Below are 15,660 nucleotides of genomic sequence, written 5' to 3'. Positions count from 1 at the left end.
GTGTTTATGCTGGCAGGATTTCCAGTACATACTCTTTCGTGAATACTCGATCTCACGAGTCCGGTGGTCTGACCGTTGAGCTGTATGTTGTTTGTCGGTAAAAAAATAGGTTGTGTGAGGAATCGAACGCAAGCGTCTTAACCTTAACACAGGCTAATCTAAAACATCCTGGTCATGGATGTGCACAGATAGATGCTAAGGCTACGCTAAAGCCGCTAAAGAATCTGCCCTTTTTCCTCTGGACAAAAACATGCCCTTTTGAAATCTTGTTTTTTTTTCTCTTTTTTTAGTGTATTGTCCCTTACAAAAAAAATCCCATGAAAATCACATGTGGTTCACACAAATTTTTACATGTGAATGATGTGTGAAAGATGTGAATCACATGTGAAAGCACGTGTTTTCGTGTGATTTTGGAACGTTTCGTGGTAAAATCCACATGTGAATCACACATTTCCACATGTGGAAATATGTGATATACGTATACTTATACAGTATATACAATTATAAAATAATGGGACCACTTTGTTTTAGCATGAAAATGTCCAATTTCTTCATATTATTCACTTTTCACGATCAATATGAGGTCACATGTCAATCTCATATCATTTTCTAAGACATAACTGCATACTAAAGTAAACTTGTAGCTATGAATCAAGACTTCTAAGACAAGCATATATATACACAAAACAATTTATTTACTACAGTTTGAAACTGTTGAGAATCAAAAACAACTTTTAACATCTGAGCATGACACCACACAGATTTGCCCCAAATTAGGCCCAGACAATAAACGTGTCGAAACCAGGGGTGTATGGCCGAAGACGGCACATGGCCATTTATTTGAAATAGGTATACATTACATGATGTTCAAGCTGTGGCTGTAAAAAAAAAAAAAAAAAATCTTTACTAAAGCAGCCAGCGGTTTCATGTGCCGCACATGGTGTCCCTTTTTCTTCCCCGCCCTGGAAAGTGTGTATTTTAAATATGTTGTGGCAGTAAATAAATGCCAGGTTGGCACCGCTAATGGCATTTAAAAGACACGAGGTAGCGGTGGAAAACGTGCTATTGATGATCAAAACTACTTTCCACATAATCGATCGGGCTGCAGATGCGAGCGTACGTTGGATCCCAAACGTACGAGCAAATCAACCCAGAAACGGTTCACCAGACACAAAATCAACTTCCTTTCACGGATGTCAGTCCCCAGACGTAAACCCTGCTCAAAACCGGAGTGACTATTGGCAGCAGCTAGTTTTACAAAGAATCAAGAGCAGTAGTTGTGCCTTTTGTGGAAGATGTAATGAATTCTTTTTAAAAACCCGACTTTCCACTTCAGGAGGAATGCTTTAATACTGACAGGTTGTAATTCACCACGATGTCAGCGAACGCACCGTTTCTTTTAGTAAGGAAACGTGCAGAAATGCTATCTGTTTTTTAAGTTCGCTCCCTTCTGCTTAGAAATGAAAGCTTAATGGAACTATAAAATGTCACTGCAAAGAACAGTTTGCTCAATATCCACTCCCCACCACGAAGAAAGAATCAGTTTAATAAATGTAAGTGAATGTTAGTTGCTGACTTTATTCTTAATTGCAGTTTCTGCTGGGAGACGTCCAGGAACAATCGGTCACAATGTTACTTGGGTCATTCTAATCCATGTAGAAACAGTTTAGTGCAAATGAATAAGATCACTAGATGAATACCCTGAGAAACGTGAGAAGCTTGACATCCATTTTAGAACTGCTGCAAACACAAAGGGAGATCGATGGTAAATGATTACATGGCATAAGGGAGCAATGGGAAGGTTTGTTTAGCGCCTCCAGGGCTCCGCAGTCACAATCAATTTCCCTGAAAACGTCAAGTAAAGGTCCCCTAGATCGCTAACACCGCCTTAGGAGTGCATGTCAAACAGCCGCTTTAAAAGAGCGAATGTCAAATATTTCAATGCATAGTTGGCTTCGATGAAGACAATCCAACCCAGCTGGTTTCATGGTTCAAATGTGGCAAAAATTAACACTTTGAGTTCCAACCCCAAAGATGGTTTTGTAAAGTCACAAGCAAAACTCAAAAACAGAGCGTTGCATTTTTTTTAGGGGGGCTGATATAGCAGCAGATTTGAATCAAATTAGTTTTTGGCTAAACGGCCAAAGCTGTGAATGCTATAAAAAAAAAAAGTTATGTTCACTTAAAATACATTGCCGTCCTTGCCCGAAGTGATGTCGCACAAGCAGTTCTTTTGTTGGCTTTAAGAGCGGTTGTACTTAGTCACAGATATAGTTTGTCCTTTAATATTTAGGACAGAAAGAACATCAAGGAACAAGTGTGTGTAATCAGTTTGGTCGCCAAACATCAGAACAGCACAAACAGAAACTCTCCTTAAGGCAAAAACAGAGCAACTTTCTCTCCAACAAACCAGCAAATGTCTGTGGGAATAAATTATTTTATTTATAAAAAAGAATACCTACATGCATAGCGAGGATAGACATTTCAGACTAGCTGAATTTTTAGTAAACCCAGAGGAAAAACTGGTGGTGGATATTTTTTCTAAGGCTGACAAAAAATCTGATGAACACGAGAGAAATCAGGCCTTCGTTTTATGCTTTACTTTGTACAGAGAGTCTGGCTTCTCGGCTATTGAGAAACGATTACTTCCAGGAGGCGTGGACTCTGAAGTTTTAAATGTTACCCATTCGCTAACATTGGCCCATGACGAAAATAATCCGCCAGACTATGAAGCTTACAGGGTCTTGTCTGCACCATAAATAACCATCCTCCTCTGCGAAAAGAGAAGTGCTGAGCCGAACAAGATGGCTGCTAATGTTAATTCAATATTTTGAGGCGTGGCTAATGGGGACTGAAAGGCTTTGCTCACTTCCTCTTTTGCCATTGCCAAAACTACAGACTGTAATTCTAAAACAGTGCAGAAAATCGCCGTTCACAATTTCTTCTTCTGTTTGCTGATTGACCCTGTAGAAATTCTGAGAAATTCAGGTCAATGAAAGAAATCCGATATGGAGGAGTGAAAAGAGATTAGAATTGCACAGGAAGGCAATGGCTAAGCTGGTTACAGAGAGAGACAGAACCTACAAAAGTGTTCAAACCCCTTAAACGTGGGGAAAAAAGTAACTTTAAAAAAAAAAAATTCCAGTTAGAACCAGAAACCTCAATCTATTTTCTTTAGGATTTAATTGTTATTTTATTGTACAATATTGTGAATATTATGTAACTTCTTAGAGGCTGCAAAATATCTGAGACTGGGGCACAGCTGGACAATGACACTAAATATACACAGCCACAGCTACGATGGACTGCTCAAGATCAATTCGTTTTACATAATGGCCTAGACAAAGTCCAGATTTAAATCCAAATGAGAATCTGTTGGACAAAAGGTTGGTCTACAAAGCATTGGATCGTGGGGACTGGATACAAAACACCCTGCGTACATGTCAGGTTTTTATTTTATTTGCATTTTCCATTGTGTAGGTCCATCACATAAAATCCAAGTACAGCGCATTAACATTTGTGGTGTGAAATACTTTTACGTGAAACTGTATGAATCATGGTGTTCGTTAGGGGTGGTCCAGACATTTCAGTGACAAAAGGTTAAACAGTTTTGATTTAATCCTCAATTAGGACAGAAAATCTTTGCTGACGCAGCGTTTTTACTGGCCATCAGCCGACACCTGCGGCTTGTTGATGCAAGATCCTCTGGGGAAAAAGGAAAAAAAAAAAAATATCCTAAAGAGTGTCAAAAAGCATATTCCATGTCAGATGAAATTTCACTGAGCCACGCAGTTCATTGTGATTGCAGGATGGCAGCCTGATCGCTCTGGATCGTTCCACCCACACATGCAAACCACCTCTGCGGTGTGTGTGTGTGTGGGGAGGGTGTGTGTGGGCAAAATGCCTTCTACAGAGGACGAGTGAGCCGACACATGATCATTAAACAAATCCCAAGGACGAGGAAGAGCATGGTGGTATTTAAATACACTGTCTTTTGAAATTATTTTTGAATGATATATTTGCAAGATAGTGATTAAAATGCACGGCATGGATACATTTCTTTATTTATTAATATTAGGATTTTTTTTATGAGTGGATTTACCGTATTGTAAATCATAACCGTGTCTATAAAGTCGCAGATTATATTTGTAACTTCTCTTTATTGATGATGTGCAACTTAATAATTTGAACTTTGAAGGTTTTTGTATTTCGCTTCATTACACCAACAATCTCACGCATGTTACTTAGGTTTTTCAATTATAGTGCAAGACAAAGTGGTATTTAATTGTGAAACAGAAGAAAATGACACATGGATTTAAAATTTTTCAACAAATAAAAACTTAAAATTGCCGAAGTGGTGCCTTACGTTCGGCACGGGCAAACCGTTAGCGATGGGGTAAAATTTAAAACTTCAACTAAAGGCCACGCCTACAGAAAATTGTTTCTCAAGAGCCTATAAACCTTCTGTACGAAGCGAAGCGTAGAACGAGGGATTGGTTTTTACATGGGCAAAATTATGATAATAATGTGTTTATCAAATTTTGTCAGCCCTAGAAAATATCTACCAGATAAATCCAGTAGCTCGAGTTTACAGAAAATTGGAAAAATTCAGCCAGAAACATAATTTTCCGCTGCTAGCTAACTTCAAGATAGCATCGGTAAAAAACAAAAAACGTACATAAAAGTTATTAATTTTGTGTGAAGTGTTTTAAACAGAATATCCTTTGACATTAAGCTTCGCCAAGATAAATTTAAGGGAAACGTTCTAGTGTACATCACGTAGCTTCTTACTAACTTTTACTATGGAGCAATACTACATGGTTTACAAGAAATTCAATGATTTTTGCCGCAGTTTTAATTAAACAACCAAAAACAAGCTGTAAAAAAAGCTACTTGGTTTGAGTTGCTTAATTTTAACTGCATTTCGAAAGCCAAAAGGAACACAGTGTCCATCTGCTGAGAGCAAACAGTGGCGTATTGTCACAGCGGGAGCGGTTCAGAACGACGTCTTAAATTTTGTTTTATTGTTTCGTCATGTGTCGATAAGGGAATGAAAGGAAACTTGTCTCAAATTGAGCAACAACAGGAAGCAGTGATCGCTCACAACCACTTTGCCGGTGCTTGTTAATGACCAACTTCAAGGCAAGTCGTGAAAAGTTAAAGACAAGAGCTCTATTGTTTATCGTGACCTCTTTCTTTGTGTTTGACCTTCCCTGGCTTTCCATGTACTCCCCCTCTTTTCCTTTCTCCTCCTATAGACTTTTCTCCTTCATTCTGAGGGAATCCACACCTGCGCACTGTGTGCCATTTCCAGGAGTTCCCAAACTACAAATTTGATGCAAAAGAAGTCAAATAAAATAAGTCTTCTACCTCCTAGATTTTGATAAAATACATTAGGGAGTTTTAAAAGAATGATTTCATCTATTCAGTAAAAAATTCAATCAAACCCACCTTTTCCATTTGAAAACATAAATACAGGTGGTCGTGACCACTCAGCACCAACAACTGACAATTAGTATAGAGATACCTGAAAATGAGTTGTGTTTAATGTCCTACAGCAGTCTGAACTTTGACTTGGCCACTCCAAATCTTAATTAAATTTTTGAGGCATCCAGCATTAGACTTGCTTTACATTATTACTGCTGCATAACCCACGTTCCCATTTCCAACCCGTGGCAACTTTGAAAAAACTTCGCAATTTCTGTTAAGTTTTTTACTCCAGGAAGAAGTGTTTTTTTTTTTAGCCATATATCGAAATAGATGTGTTTAACAAAACTGAAATGGAAACCCTTTTATTACATCGCAGGAGTCGTGTGATCAACAGCCGGATGTTACTACTGCCGAAAACGACAAAGAAGACGACAGGAAGTGGTAGGAGGATGATGATTTGTTTTGCACAGTGTGCAGCTGGCACAACCAGAGTTTTCACAGCATCACACAGTTCATAAAAGGTTGTGTGTCTTTCTAATGTAGCTCTTTTGTAAAATCACAGATTACAATTTCCCCAAAACACTGCATACTTAGCAGCTCCCAATATAAGGGGCCGTCTCCTCTGATGTCTCATAGATGAGGGTTAACGCCATGCTTGAATTACATTTAAACATCTAATTTAAGTGTCTGTTGCTATTTTTAAAGACTTCTCGCGTGAACAAGCTTATTCATGTGTGATTGTGATTTTGTTTCTTACCTAATGGAAACACTGCAATCGCAAAATCGTGTTTTGTCGACATGAGCAAAACATAGACAAAGATTTGCGCACATTCGTAACGGAAACGCAGTGGAACAATTCTGTTTCCTGACTGTGTCGGGTTGGTTCGGTTAGATTATTTGGATCTTGCAGACCTGGTAATATATGTCCACATTTTTCCTGTTTGTTATTGTTTATGGACTTCCTGTCCACTCCTCATGTCACAGTCCTGTTGTCTTGCATCCCAGCCGCCGTTGTCTCCGCCGTCTCCTCGGAGCTGCAGACTGTGACCTTGTTTCCTGATTAGATGCAGCTCTCACTGCCTGCCTCTTATCACACGGACGACATTGATGGATGGCTGTAAGTAGCCGCTCTGCTGTTTGGGACTAGAGGTCAAGGCACCAGTTACACTAACCTAATGTTGTTGTTTTCGGGGGGATTTTTCACCAACCTAATGCTTATTTCAGCTCATTAACAGGACCGGCAGTGAGTTGGGAAAGGCAGTTCTCTTAGTTGCAAGCATCATCTCAAAAAGAGATCCTGCTTTTACATAAGTATTTATTTATCTCCCCCTCGCTTTGTGCTTACAAGTCATTGCTTTTGAAGATTAGGGAAAACCGCGCACAAACGTCTTGCCAGCTAACTCGCATTATGCAGCCGTTTGCCCACAGGTTATGAGGGATTAGGACTGATTTCGCACTCAATTGATGCCGCAGAAGGGTTGAGAGAATCAAAGCCCCGCAGACTCGGGCTATTTTGGGCTGCTGCTAATAGTTCTTGTCAGGCGTAATTTTTAAGTACTTTAACCAATTCATTGTATAATTGGGTTAGCAAAATTAGCTCATTGCGAAGTCAGACTGCAGCCGGTAATGCAATAAAGTTATTAACATTCCAGATTTATGTAACCATTAATATAGAGGTGATCTGTCTTTATCGCATTTTTCTTTACTGGTAAAAAAGGCAGAAATTAATTTTTAAAATTCGAGTCGTCTGTGACTTGTTCTAGTTACTCAAATGATTTTTTTTCCCCCCTCTTTGTGGTTTAAATCAGTTTTGAAGAGAGACCTGAAATAAAAGCTTATTTAAAACAAATGGTAAAATACCAGCTAGTAGAAAATAGAACTTTAAATGGTTTACAGTGTCTTGCAAAAGTTTTCATATTCCTTAAGCTTCTTCTTTTTTTTTGCATTTTGTTAAGCTACAGCCATAAATCTCAACATATTTTATTTGGACTTTATGCCAGCACACAAACACAAATTAGCAAACAGTCCCTGCTTTTTAAATTTTATCTTTTTAAATAAGAGATTGAAAATGTTTTGGGAATATAGTTAATCCCAAAATTATTCATACACATTTTTCATTTGAAAAGCATTTTTATTGAACCAAGCAGTTCATTTCTGCTATTTTACACAGGCATTTCTCTAAAAACGATAGCACAACATAATGAGTGTCGGTTAAAACACAAACATATCTGGTTTTATTTGTGTTTTCTGGCGTGTCAGGAATCTTTATTAGCAGAAGCTAAATGAGCGTTTTGCAGGTTTCCTGGTATTTTTGGTGAATTATCTCCACGTTTTGGGCTTCAGGTCTCTTTACCGTCACCCCTAATCTTTAGCTTCCTCTCCAAATTCTCTGTCAGATTCAAGTCAAAACATGTTCATCTGTTTAAAAAAATTACTATAAATCAGAATATTCATATAAATACTTTCAGGCTTCAGTTCATGTGTTTAATACGCCGTGAGTCAAAACTTTAACTCCTGTAAAGTATGCATGGACATAAACTTTCAAGTCTTGCCATAGCTTTTCAATTTAATTTAGCCCTGAAGTTTTGACTGCGTCATTCTGACACATGAATTGAAATCTGTTTTTGATCTCAACCATTCCAGCCACCTGCGTGTTGTAAACGCGTCCCTGCACGAACACGCCCAATTAGAAATGATTGCATTATGTCCTGCGCATCGTGTCAAGTTCTGCAGAAGACGGCTAATGGCCTTTTTATCCAAATCAGGCGCGTGGCAACGAGAAAACGATTTAAAGGCTGGTCAACCCTGCGGTTGTGGACCTCTACCTATGGCTTCTGGCAAACTTTAAATATAACTTCTTGTTGCCTTTTTTCCCCCTAGCCACTATAGTTCTCCTTTCACTGTTTGGTTGTAGCTTTTTTTCTAGTAACACCTTTTTCACAATTTTACACTTACCCCCATAAATGAGGTGAAAAAGTTCTAGAATTTAATCAGACAGGAAGAAAAACACAACAGAGGCTAAACCTCACCTTCTGAGTTGTGACACCAGCTACTGAGACCGTTTGTAATAAAATACGAGCAAATGGCCTTGTATGCTTTATTAGTGTTTGCCCGTCGAGGACCCGCTCTGCTCGCTGAAAACACTGCAAGATGACTCGTGTGACTTGTTTTCCGCAGCTCGCCGTGTCCTCTGCACAGTTTGGGCTCACAAAGAAGAATTTCTGTTTCATAAGAGGTTTGGGAACTGCGTCGGAACACACTCGGCATGCCGGTGAAAGTCCCTGCGTTCTCCGTCCTCTCTGACGCGCAAAAGGTTTGATTGTGAAAGACGTTGGCTGTACTTTTGGTTTCACAACGGGAGGTCTGATGGACACTCAGCCTGATGACGTACAAATATGGTTTCTGTGAATTCCAAAAATGAGATGTTCTGCATTCTTTGGTGTAGTAAGATGTATTTTTTAACATAACTGACGAGCATTTTGCTTGCAGACTGTCAATATTTCTCTATGCTGCAGTCATTTCTCATGAGCCGTTGAAACTGGATTGCTCAAAACTCTTTGAAGAAGCTTAATCTTGAATCTCCAAGAGTAAGTATACTGAAAAGGCAGCATATCTTTTTAATGCTTTCCAAAAAAGTGTTTGACCTTTCCAGAGCACCAACATTGCATTGGTGAAGGTTTTGAATGACATATGTCCCAATGTTACATCAGAAACTTATGTCTTGGTTCCCAGTGGATCCCAGTGATGCGTTCACTTGTGGGGTACCTCAAGGCTCCGTTCTTGGGCCACTTTTATTCAACATTGATATCATGCCACTCGTTCAGATTACAGTGCTCCAACTTCTCAGGCGATATGTATGCTGATGATGTACAAGTTTCTTTTTCTGCCACCGTGATTCAGAAAAGACAGAAGTCAGGTGTTGCCGTTAACTCATACTCGAATATTAGTAATTAAATTGGCCGACCGCTACCTTACAAGGCTTTGGGAATAAATAGTTTCCTAACAAAACAAGGCTCAGAAAAACTGTTCCCTGTTATTACATTCAGTGGGTTCAAATATTGATATCATGTCTTCTAAACAAAACATCATATTCATGTTCTGTTGTCCTGTTGTCGTGTTTTTAAAGTGTTTTTCATGTTTTTGATGTATTGGTCGTTCTTAAGACATACCTGGGCTTACCGTTTGTTTTATTGAGTTTTTCTCAGTGATATTTTAACAATGTTGACTGTTTTATAGACAGTTTTTAATTTTGTTTTTGAGGGTGCAAAATTTATATATGTATGCATAGTCATTGGAAAATGTGTTAAAAACACATTTCTTTCTTTCTTATTTCTTTCTGTCAAAGGCATATATACTGTATATATATATAAGTCAAACGAGTGAGAATTGTCACCTTGTGCGCGGATTAGGCTCCGCCTCTTACGCACGCTCTCCCCGCCCAGCTCTTTCCTGATGCGGGCAGACCTCGGCTGCTGCGCCTCCAAGTGCGCCCGTCGTGATCAGAAAGCCGCAGAAGTCCGGCCGGAGCGCACGCACTGGACCAGGTCTTCTCCAACCTTGGATTCTACGATCTTTTCACGCTTGCATAGAAAACAACAACAACAACTGTGCTTCATGTTTTATTTTTATTTTTTTAACTTGTGTTTGTTTATAATTTTTTTTCCCCCTCACGGATCTATATTTCAAGTTGGATACATGAAGATGCTTCCCACTAAGTAGCGCACCGGGACCGGGGCGTCTGTTTCTCTGTCCTCCGGGACATTTGAGGGACTCCTCCCGCTGCGTTTCCGCTTGGATTTCATTTATACGAAACATCTCGTGAGGTTTGGCGTCGTGGGGGGTGAAGGTGGGGGGAAAAAAGGAAACTATCGCGCGCATCACCTCCCGAAAGCACCGGCTTTATCTCCAATGAAATATCAGCCTTCGGGACCAGCTGCGGATCGAGTTAGTGAGCGGATCAAACTCAGCCACACCACCGAGTCGAAGAGGTCTCGCCCCGGCGCCGCGGTCTCCCTGCTGACCCCTCTGGACCCTCTACGGCAGGCGAAGCGGCTTCCCATCCGGCTGATCAAGATGTTGACGGCGCACACCGGACACTTGCTCCATCCGGAATATTTACAGCCTCTGACGTCCGCGCCAGTGAGCATCGAGGTATTTATTGACTTTTTTTTTTTTTTTTTTTTTATGATTTACAGATGGTTCGCTTTTGAACTGCGAGCCTTTGTGTGTTTTCGCGGCGGCGGCGAGGAAATTGATTTAGGAGAAGGAAAATTGAGAAATAGTCTCTTTTTGTTTTATTTCGTTTTTATCCAGAACGAGTACTTCTGTTGTGACTGCGTTGCAGTAAAAAATATAATCATGAAAAAGGTTCCGTGGTGTTTTAAGATAACCACAAGTTTATGTACCTTGAAGAAAGCAAATAAAACTCACTAGACTAATCGGCTGTCTGCCGATTTGCAGCTGATGCAAATTCACTTTTACCCCCAAAACACTGGAGGTTAACCTTTGTCTTTACTCAGTCCAGAAAAAAAGACATGTAAATGTAACTTTTTTTAAGCCCAAAGCCCCTGTCCAATTGTCGCCCAGGTAGTCAAACTATAGACTGATCTTTGCATCAACACCATCCACCTTTAAGCCACATTAGACGGCTTTATATCGGCGTCTTCTTATTATTTTACTTTGCAGCTGCATGGTCGTGTTGTTTAGATGGCCGGCCAAGTTTTTTTGTGTGTGTGTAGTTTCAATAAAACGCTGCTTGGGGGAGGGGGTCTGGGTCAGTGTTGGAACAAAATAAACATCACAGCCAGGGCTTGATTGAAGATAATGTGGGCCCCTGGGCAACAACCGGTTTTGGTGCCTCATGCAAACACACATAAATTACTTTAGATTGATCAGCTTCAGAGTTCTGTTTTTCCTTTTTTTTTTTTTTTTTTAGTGTGTCCACATCTTTGCGTCTGTTTCAAAAACAGTTTGTCAGAAACGTGGCATCAAGTCTAAAAGTGTCCAACAAAGTATCTTCAGTAGCTGTGCCAGGCCTGAAAGTGTAAGAAAAAAAATAAATGAAGAAAGAATGCGTTGAGCATGTTCCAAAAGATGATTGTCGTTGTGACGTCGTCTTATCTACATAAACATTCCACATATTAAAGCACTTCCTAGTGATCTTGAATCGTACATATTGTGGGAAAGTATACAAATTCTGCATTTGCAATAATTTCATTCATCACAACAAGGGGAAAAAAAGAGGAGCTCTGAAATCTCAAGGCCCAGATTGTTTTTGCTAAAGTCTGGAGCAGAACGCAGCTTTTTTCAGTCAGCAGAGAAGTCTGCAAATGTCAGATGATGTTTGAATTAAAAGCTGAAGAGCAAATGTCTAATGCAAAGAAATGTGTTGTTCAAAGTTTTAAAATATCCTTTGGCGTCTAGGAAACTATATTTGTTGCTTCTCTATTATTTGAACATTTCTTTAAAGACCAGTATGTCATTATGTGATAGCTACAGCCATATTTGTAAGCACAGAGAAACGCTTAAGACCAGCGGCCTTAAGAGACAAGGTAATTTGGACCCTACAAGTTTTTCACCCTTTACACAGTCCTACAGGGTCCCACTGACTCCGTGTGCACTTTTATGAGGTTCTTTTTTTTTGTGTGGTTTTGGGAACTGACGGTCTGACAGGACAACCCCCCTTTCCCTGCCGTCTACCCGTGACATCTGCCACGCTCCTCCTGAGTTGCTGGAGGGTTAAGGGATTTAAACCACAATATTTTATATGAAACTAAAGTTCTCCTACTCATAATAACCCAAATCTCATGCTTCTTTTGTAGCTGGATGCTAAGAAGAGTCCACTGGCCCTGCTGGCACAGACCTGCTCTCAGATTGGCAAACCGGACCCTCCTTCTTCCTCCAAGCTCGGCTCCTCCTGCAGCCCGGGGGACAAAGAATCCAGCAGTCGGTCGTCGTCCTCCAGCCTGAAGCTGGGGGAGCACCGCTCTTCTCTGGAGGACAAATCTAGCTTTAAACCCTACAACAAAAGCAACGTAGACTGTCGCAGGGATGGTGTTACCAGCAGCTCCAGCGGTGACAAAGTTGGATTCAGGGTACCGAGCAGCAGTAGCTCAACCACTAATGGGAATTCAACCAGCAGCCAGCAGTCCTATCCATCCCATGCTTCTTCGCCTGGCTCCAGAGGCACCAGCACCCCCCCAGGACAGGCTCAGCAGCATCACAAACAGAGCCCGTCTCCCGGCGGACAGCCCGCCTCGCAGTCCCAAACTCTTACCTCTGAACCCGGACGCGAGCAGAGCAGCCCCACCAGCACTTCCACTAGTAATAACCACAGCAATCCAAAAAAAGACGCTGACGGGGGCAAGGCGAGCGCAGACAGCCCGCACCACGCGAACTCCAGCCACGTCCGGGCGAGCACAAACTGCAGCAACAGCAGCTCAGACGGAGGCTCCAACCAGGATGTCGGCGGTAGAGCCGAGGCCGCCCAGCCTAGCCTCGGCCCTGGGCACGTCACGCCCATCTCTCCTTACAAAAACAGCCAGCCACTCTTCCCCTTACCCTCTTCCAACATGGCCTATCATGGATCTGTCATGGGGGGTTACGCGGGCTACCCATCCCAGTTCCTCCCAGGGTTGGACCCGTCCAAAACAAGCCTGAGCATGGGAGGAAAACACACGAGTTCCAGTCCTCTGACGGGCACCTCCCCGCCGTCCTTCATGCAGGGCCTTTGCAGGGACCCTTACTGTCTAAGCTACCCTGGTGTGTCTCATCTCGGCAGTAGCAACTGCAACTCCTGCATCCACGACCCTTCCTCCACCCTAAAGTCGAGCTTTCCCATGGTGTACCCTTCCCACCCGCTTCACTCCCTCCACCAAAGCTCCTTGTCGTCCAGCGTGTCCCCCTCCCTGTCTCATCCCCTTTACACGTACGGCTTTATGCTACCAAACGACCCCCTTCCCCACGTCTGCAACTGGGTGTCCGCTGGAGGGCCTTGCGACAAGCGCTTCGCCACCTCAGATGAACTCCTGGCTCACCTTCGCACCCACACAGCTTTGCCTGTGGGGATGGACAGTAAGCTGCTCTCCGTTTCCTCGTCTGGACCCGCATCCTGCCACTTGCACCTCCCACACCAGAGCAGCCCGGGCTCCCTCCCCAGCTCTCTGTCGCTCAGGGCTCCACCCAGCCTGGGCTTAGCTCGCTATCACCCCTACAGTAAGGTCCATCTCCCCTCTGGGCCTTCCTCCATCTCCCTGCACTCTCTGCCCACCACTGGCCCTTACTATCCCCACTACACTCTTTACAGTCAAAGACTTGGATCTGCATCAGCTCTTGGATACCAATAGAACGCCATGTACTTATGTGTTTCTCAGAGTAGTTTGACATTTTGGGAATTAATCATGTTTGCTTTCTTGCAGAGAGCTTGGGTGAGAAGCTTAAAATGGCTCCCGTGCACCTCTTAAATGTGAACCTATGGGCAATTAGCTTAGCTTAGCACAGCACCTGGAAAAGTGGTTACACTAGCTGTCCTGGCTTCAGCTGCTCTCTGAATCTCACGTGAAATGTTGTCCGAAAGGAATAATTCAGCTGAAGCAGTAATTTTTAGTTTTCAAACAACTTTGGGAAGGAGTTCTGAACCAACTGATGGAAACTTTAGATAATGTTTCTGATTTGACTTGTAAAATTGCTCATTTCTGCTTATTTTGCCCTTTTTTTTTTCAGATTAAAAAATCATATTTGAACATATTCAGCAGAGCTGAGCTGCTTACATAGTCAAGCTAGCTGTTTGCCTCTTTCTGAGCTAAGCTAACTGGTTGCAACTTTGTAGCTAGCTGGTCGGGAAAACAACACCTTGCTCTGCCAGAAAGTCAATAACTACATTCCCCAAAATGTTTTACTTTAAGATGAATTGTGACAACTTGCTGCTTCTTCTGAATTCAGAAATAACCTGGAGACACTTTTCTCTGTTCTTAAAAGCATCTCCGCTGTCGGTTTGAACGTTTATCCACAAGATTTCTAATAGCATTTCCCTTTCCAAATTCAAAGGGCATGCAGACCTTCTGTTTTTGCACATTGCAAGAGACTTGACTACCCTGAGGTGATCTACCGCTCTCTGCTATTCTGGAAATTGATGGTTGTGCATAAAAGCTTTCAGCAAACAGTGATGATTTGGGAAAGAAAAAAGCTAGTGTGTGAGGGCTGGCTGCTGGCTGCGGCCACTGGCTTCAGTTGCCTTCTCCCTGCAGGAGACGCATGAAAGCCTGAAACGGCACACACATTTAACCGGCCCAATGTTTTGCTTTGATTCCTCATGCTTCTTCCCGCTGATGACGTTTATTTATTTCCTACAGGATACCTGGCTTTAATACTTTCTATATATTCTCCTTTTACAGTAATGTGAGCGGACATGTTGGAAAGGTGTTAGAACTGTGTCTTAACACTTTCGTATTGAATGAATGTTAAAATCACATCTTGTTCTCAGCTTTTTGATTGTTTTTTTTTATTGTGATTTCCTCAACAAAATGAATAAAACTGAGATGTGATATTTTTTTGTAATATTGAAACACCCCATGGTGGGGCCTCGAGGGTGATGCGGTGAAATGGGAGCTCATATTTTGGTAAATAAACCACACTGAAGACGTGTATTCTGTTGTTTTCATTTCTGGTTTGAATCAGTTGAACTGGCAGGCTAGACCAGGGTGTTTGAATTTAATTTCTTGAAAGTTTATAAGGAGATTTTGGCATCCTCAATTAGCTTAACGATCTGGATTAGTTGGAACTGGACATTAGTCCTAAAAAGGCCAAGACTAAAACGTGTTTCTACCTTCTTATAACACCTCAGATCTCAAAAGCAGTTCAATTCCTTGAGTAAATGCAATTTTATAAATCTTTAACATTGTCTGGATATTTCCATTTGCAGGTTCTTTATGCGAAAACCGGTCATGGTTTACACAGGAAATTAAGATTGGAGGGGGTGCACCACCAATTATCACCCTGCGTGAAACATGTACTGACAAGGACTAATCCAAGTTGGGTTTTTTTTTTAACTCCGTGGCTACTTGATTACCTACCTGCTTCAGATTGTGGTGGTTAAGTGACTACTGGATAGTTTATTTGACTGTATTGTGACTTCAGTACGTTTGACGTAGGGTAAACCATTGGTGACGCACTCCCTCCAGTCTTAAGTTCCTGTCTAAATAAACATTGTTATCCAAAGTAAACGTGAAAACT

The 15,660-nt window shown here is 41.6% G+C and overlaps 1 protein-coding gene across 1 annotated transcript; it reads left to right on the top strand.

Moving 5' to 3' along the window:
* The first annotated feature begins 9,868 nt into the window (after positions 1–9,868).
* LOC116724213 (zinc finger protein 703-like) lies at positions 9,869–15,074 on the top strand. Its single transcript, XM_032569713.1, has 2 exons — positions 9,869–10,581; positions 12,252–15,074. The coding sequence occupies exons 1-2, from the start codon at positions 10,339–10,341 to the stop codon at positions 13,773–13,775; spliced, it is 1,767 nt and encodes a 588-aa protein (XP_032425604.1). The 5' UTR covers positions 9,869–10,338; the 3' UTR covers positions 13,776–15,074.
* The last annotated feature ends 586 nt before the right edge of the window (positions 15,075–15,660 follow it).

This window comes from Xiphophorus hellerii, chromosome 8, assembly GCF_003331165.1.
Source record: "Xiphophorus hellerii strain 12219 chromosome 8, Xiphophorus_hellerii-4.1, whole genome shotgun sequence".
NCBI lineage: Eukaryota > Metazoa > Chordata > Actinopteri > Cyprinodontiformes > Poeciliidae > Xiphophorus > Xiphophorus hellerii.
The sequence above is the reverse complement of the archived record's forward strand: the minus strand, read 5'-3'. Positions and strand labels throughout refer to the sequence as shown.

Excerpts from the sequence above, each read along its gene's own strand:
- LOC116724213 (XM_032569713.1), top strand. The coding sequence starts at position 10,339 with ATGAAATATCAGCCTTCGGGACCAGCTGCGGATCGAGTTAGTGAGCGG. Across the intron at positions 10,582-12,251 it reads CCGCGCCAGTGAGCATCGAG|CTGGATGCTAAGAAGAGTCC; the intron begins GTATTTATTGAC and ends CTTCTTTTGTAG.